This window comes from Carlito syrichta, unplaced genomic scaffold (genome assembly GCF_000164805.1).
Source record: "Carlito syrichta isolate Samal-C Ts95f unplaced genomic scaffold, Tarsius_syrichta-2.0.1 Scaffold136919, whole genome shotgun sequence".
In the NCBI taxonomy this organism is placed as follows: Eukaryota; Metazoa; Chordata; class Mammalia; order Primates; family Tarsiidae; genus Carlito; species Carlito syrichta.
The window spans coordinates 169,496-170,971 of NW_007081015.1; the positions used below are offsets into that span (position 1 = coordinate 169,496).

General features: G+C 56.8%; 1 protein-coding gene across 1 annotated transcript in view; it reads right to left on the reverse strand.

Moving 5' to 3' along the window:
* The window catches only part of INSRR (insulin receptor related receptor), a 16,900-nt gene that overhangs the window by 8,842 nt on the left and 6,582 nt on the right, over window positions 1–1,476 (reverse strand). Inside the window, exons 4-5 of the mRNA XM_021708431.1 lie at window positions 1,244–1,386; window positions 761–905 (exon numbers count right to left, since the gene is read on the reverse strand). Of these exons, the coding sequence (XP_021564106.1) occupies window positions 761–905; window positions 1,244–1,386 (288 nt within the window). The remainder of the gene's footprint in view (window positions 1–760; window positions 906–1,243; window positions 1,387–1,476) is intronic.

Consider the following 1,476-nt stretch of genomic DNA (forward strand, 5'->3'; position numbering starts at 1 on the left):
GAGGGCGGCATTCAGCGGCTCATGCACACCCAGCACATTGCGGGTGGGAGGCATTTGTATACACCCACTCTGCCCGTGACTGGGCGTGTGATGTCTGCCAGGTGCACCCGCCCTGCTTTCCTCATTAGTGAAATGGGCCACACAGCTTCCCTGCCTCCTTTCTTCCCTCATCCCACTTTAACTGAGCGTCTGCTCCGTGTCAGACCCTGTGCAGGCTTTGGGGACCCAAGGAGGTGTGGGGCTCAGCCCGGGCCATTGCTCTCCAGCTGGGTGTGGGCACCCTTGGGGTTATACGTAACGTGTCTGGAGACATGAGGAGCCACAGGGAACTACACGACGGGATGGTAATTTCAAACGTTCTTTTTATTTTCAAAATTTCTGTCTACATTATAGGTAGGCCTTGACTGGTAGGTGGTAGAAGTGAGTTCCTAACACAGGCATTCTGGCTCTCAGCTGAGAGGGTCAGATGATGACAATTATAGACAGCCCTTATGGAGTTTCGTGTAACTGTAATTTATATTGTATATACTGTGTTCTCGACTAATGGTGAAAACAGCCCTAAGAAGTAAGTAGTGTTATATTAGCCCCATGTTACAGATGAGAAAACTGAAGACCAGAGGAGTTAAGTAACCTGCCCAGTCACACAGCTAGTAAGTAGCAGAACTAGTTCCAGAGCCCATTCTCTTCACCACTGTTCTGGGAGTGTTGGGGGAGGGGTGTAATAGAAGATGCTGGTCAGAGACCAGATTCTGACCCTTACCCATCCACCATTGTGTCCCCCCGGATTAGCTTGAGGTTCTTGAAAAAGCCCAGGGACACGAGAGCAAAGGAGTGCTTGATTTTGAGGAAGCCAGTGATGGTCTCCACCAGCCCCAGGCTGTGCTGCAGCTCCGGCTCCAGGTTGTCTGGGGATGGGGAAGACAGGGCAGGGAAGGTGATGGATCCACGGGGCTGAATGGGGCTGAGGTGAGCCCTCAGGGCTGGACCCCAGGATGGTGGAAAGTGGGGCTTAGTTGGGTGGTTGAGAATGGTGTCTGGGAGGAAAAATGTGGCTGGGAGGAGGGGCGTGGCTAGGAGGGGCGGGTGGCCAGGGAGAGGGGTGTGGCCAGGGGAGAGGTGTGGCCGGGAGGAGGAGTGTGGCTGGGAGGGTGTGGCCAGGTGGAGGGGTGGGGCCGAGGAGAGGTGTGGCCGGGAGGCGGGGCGTGGCCGGGAGGAGGGGTGTGGCCCCGAAATAGGTACTGACAGCCCTGTCGAAGGTTGAGGATGAGGCTCCCCTCCACGTGGGTGCAGCCCACCAGGTCCTGTGCCGCCTGGATGGAGTCAATGGTCTTGGTGCCTACCTTGCACTCCTTGGGGCACAGCCCCTCGCACTTGTGGCAGAATATGCTAGCAGGGCAAGCAGAGAGCATGAGCTTTGGGCCAGGGCGGGCCTCCCCGGACCTCCTCGCTGTTCTTAGGGTGCTCCCCACCCACCCA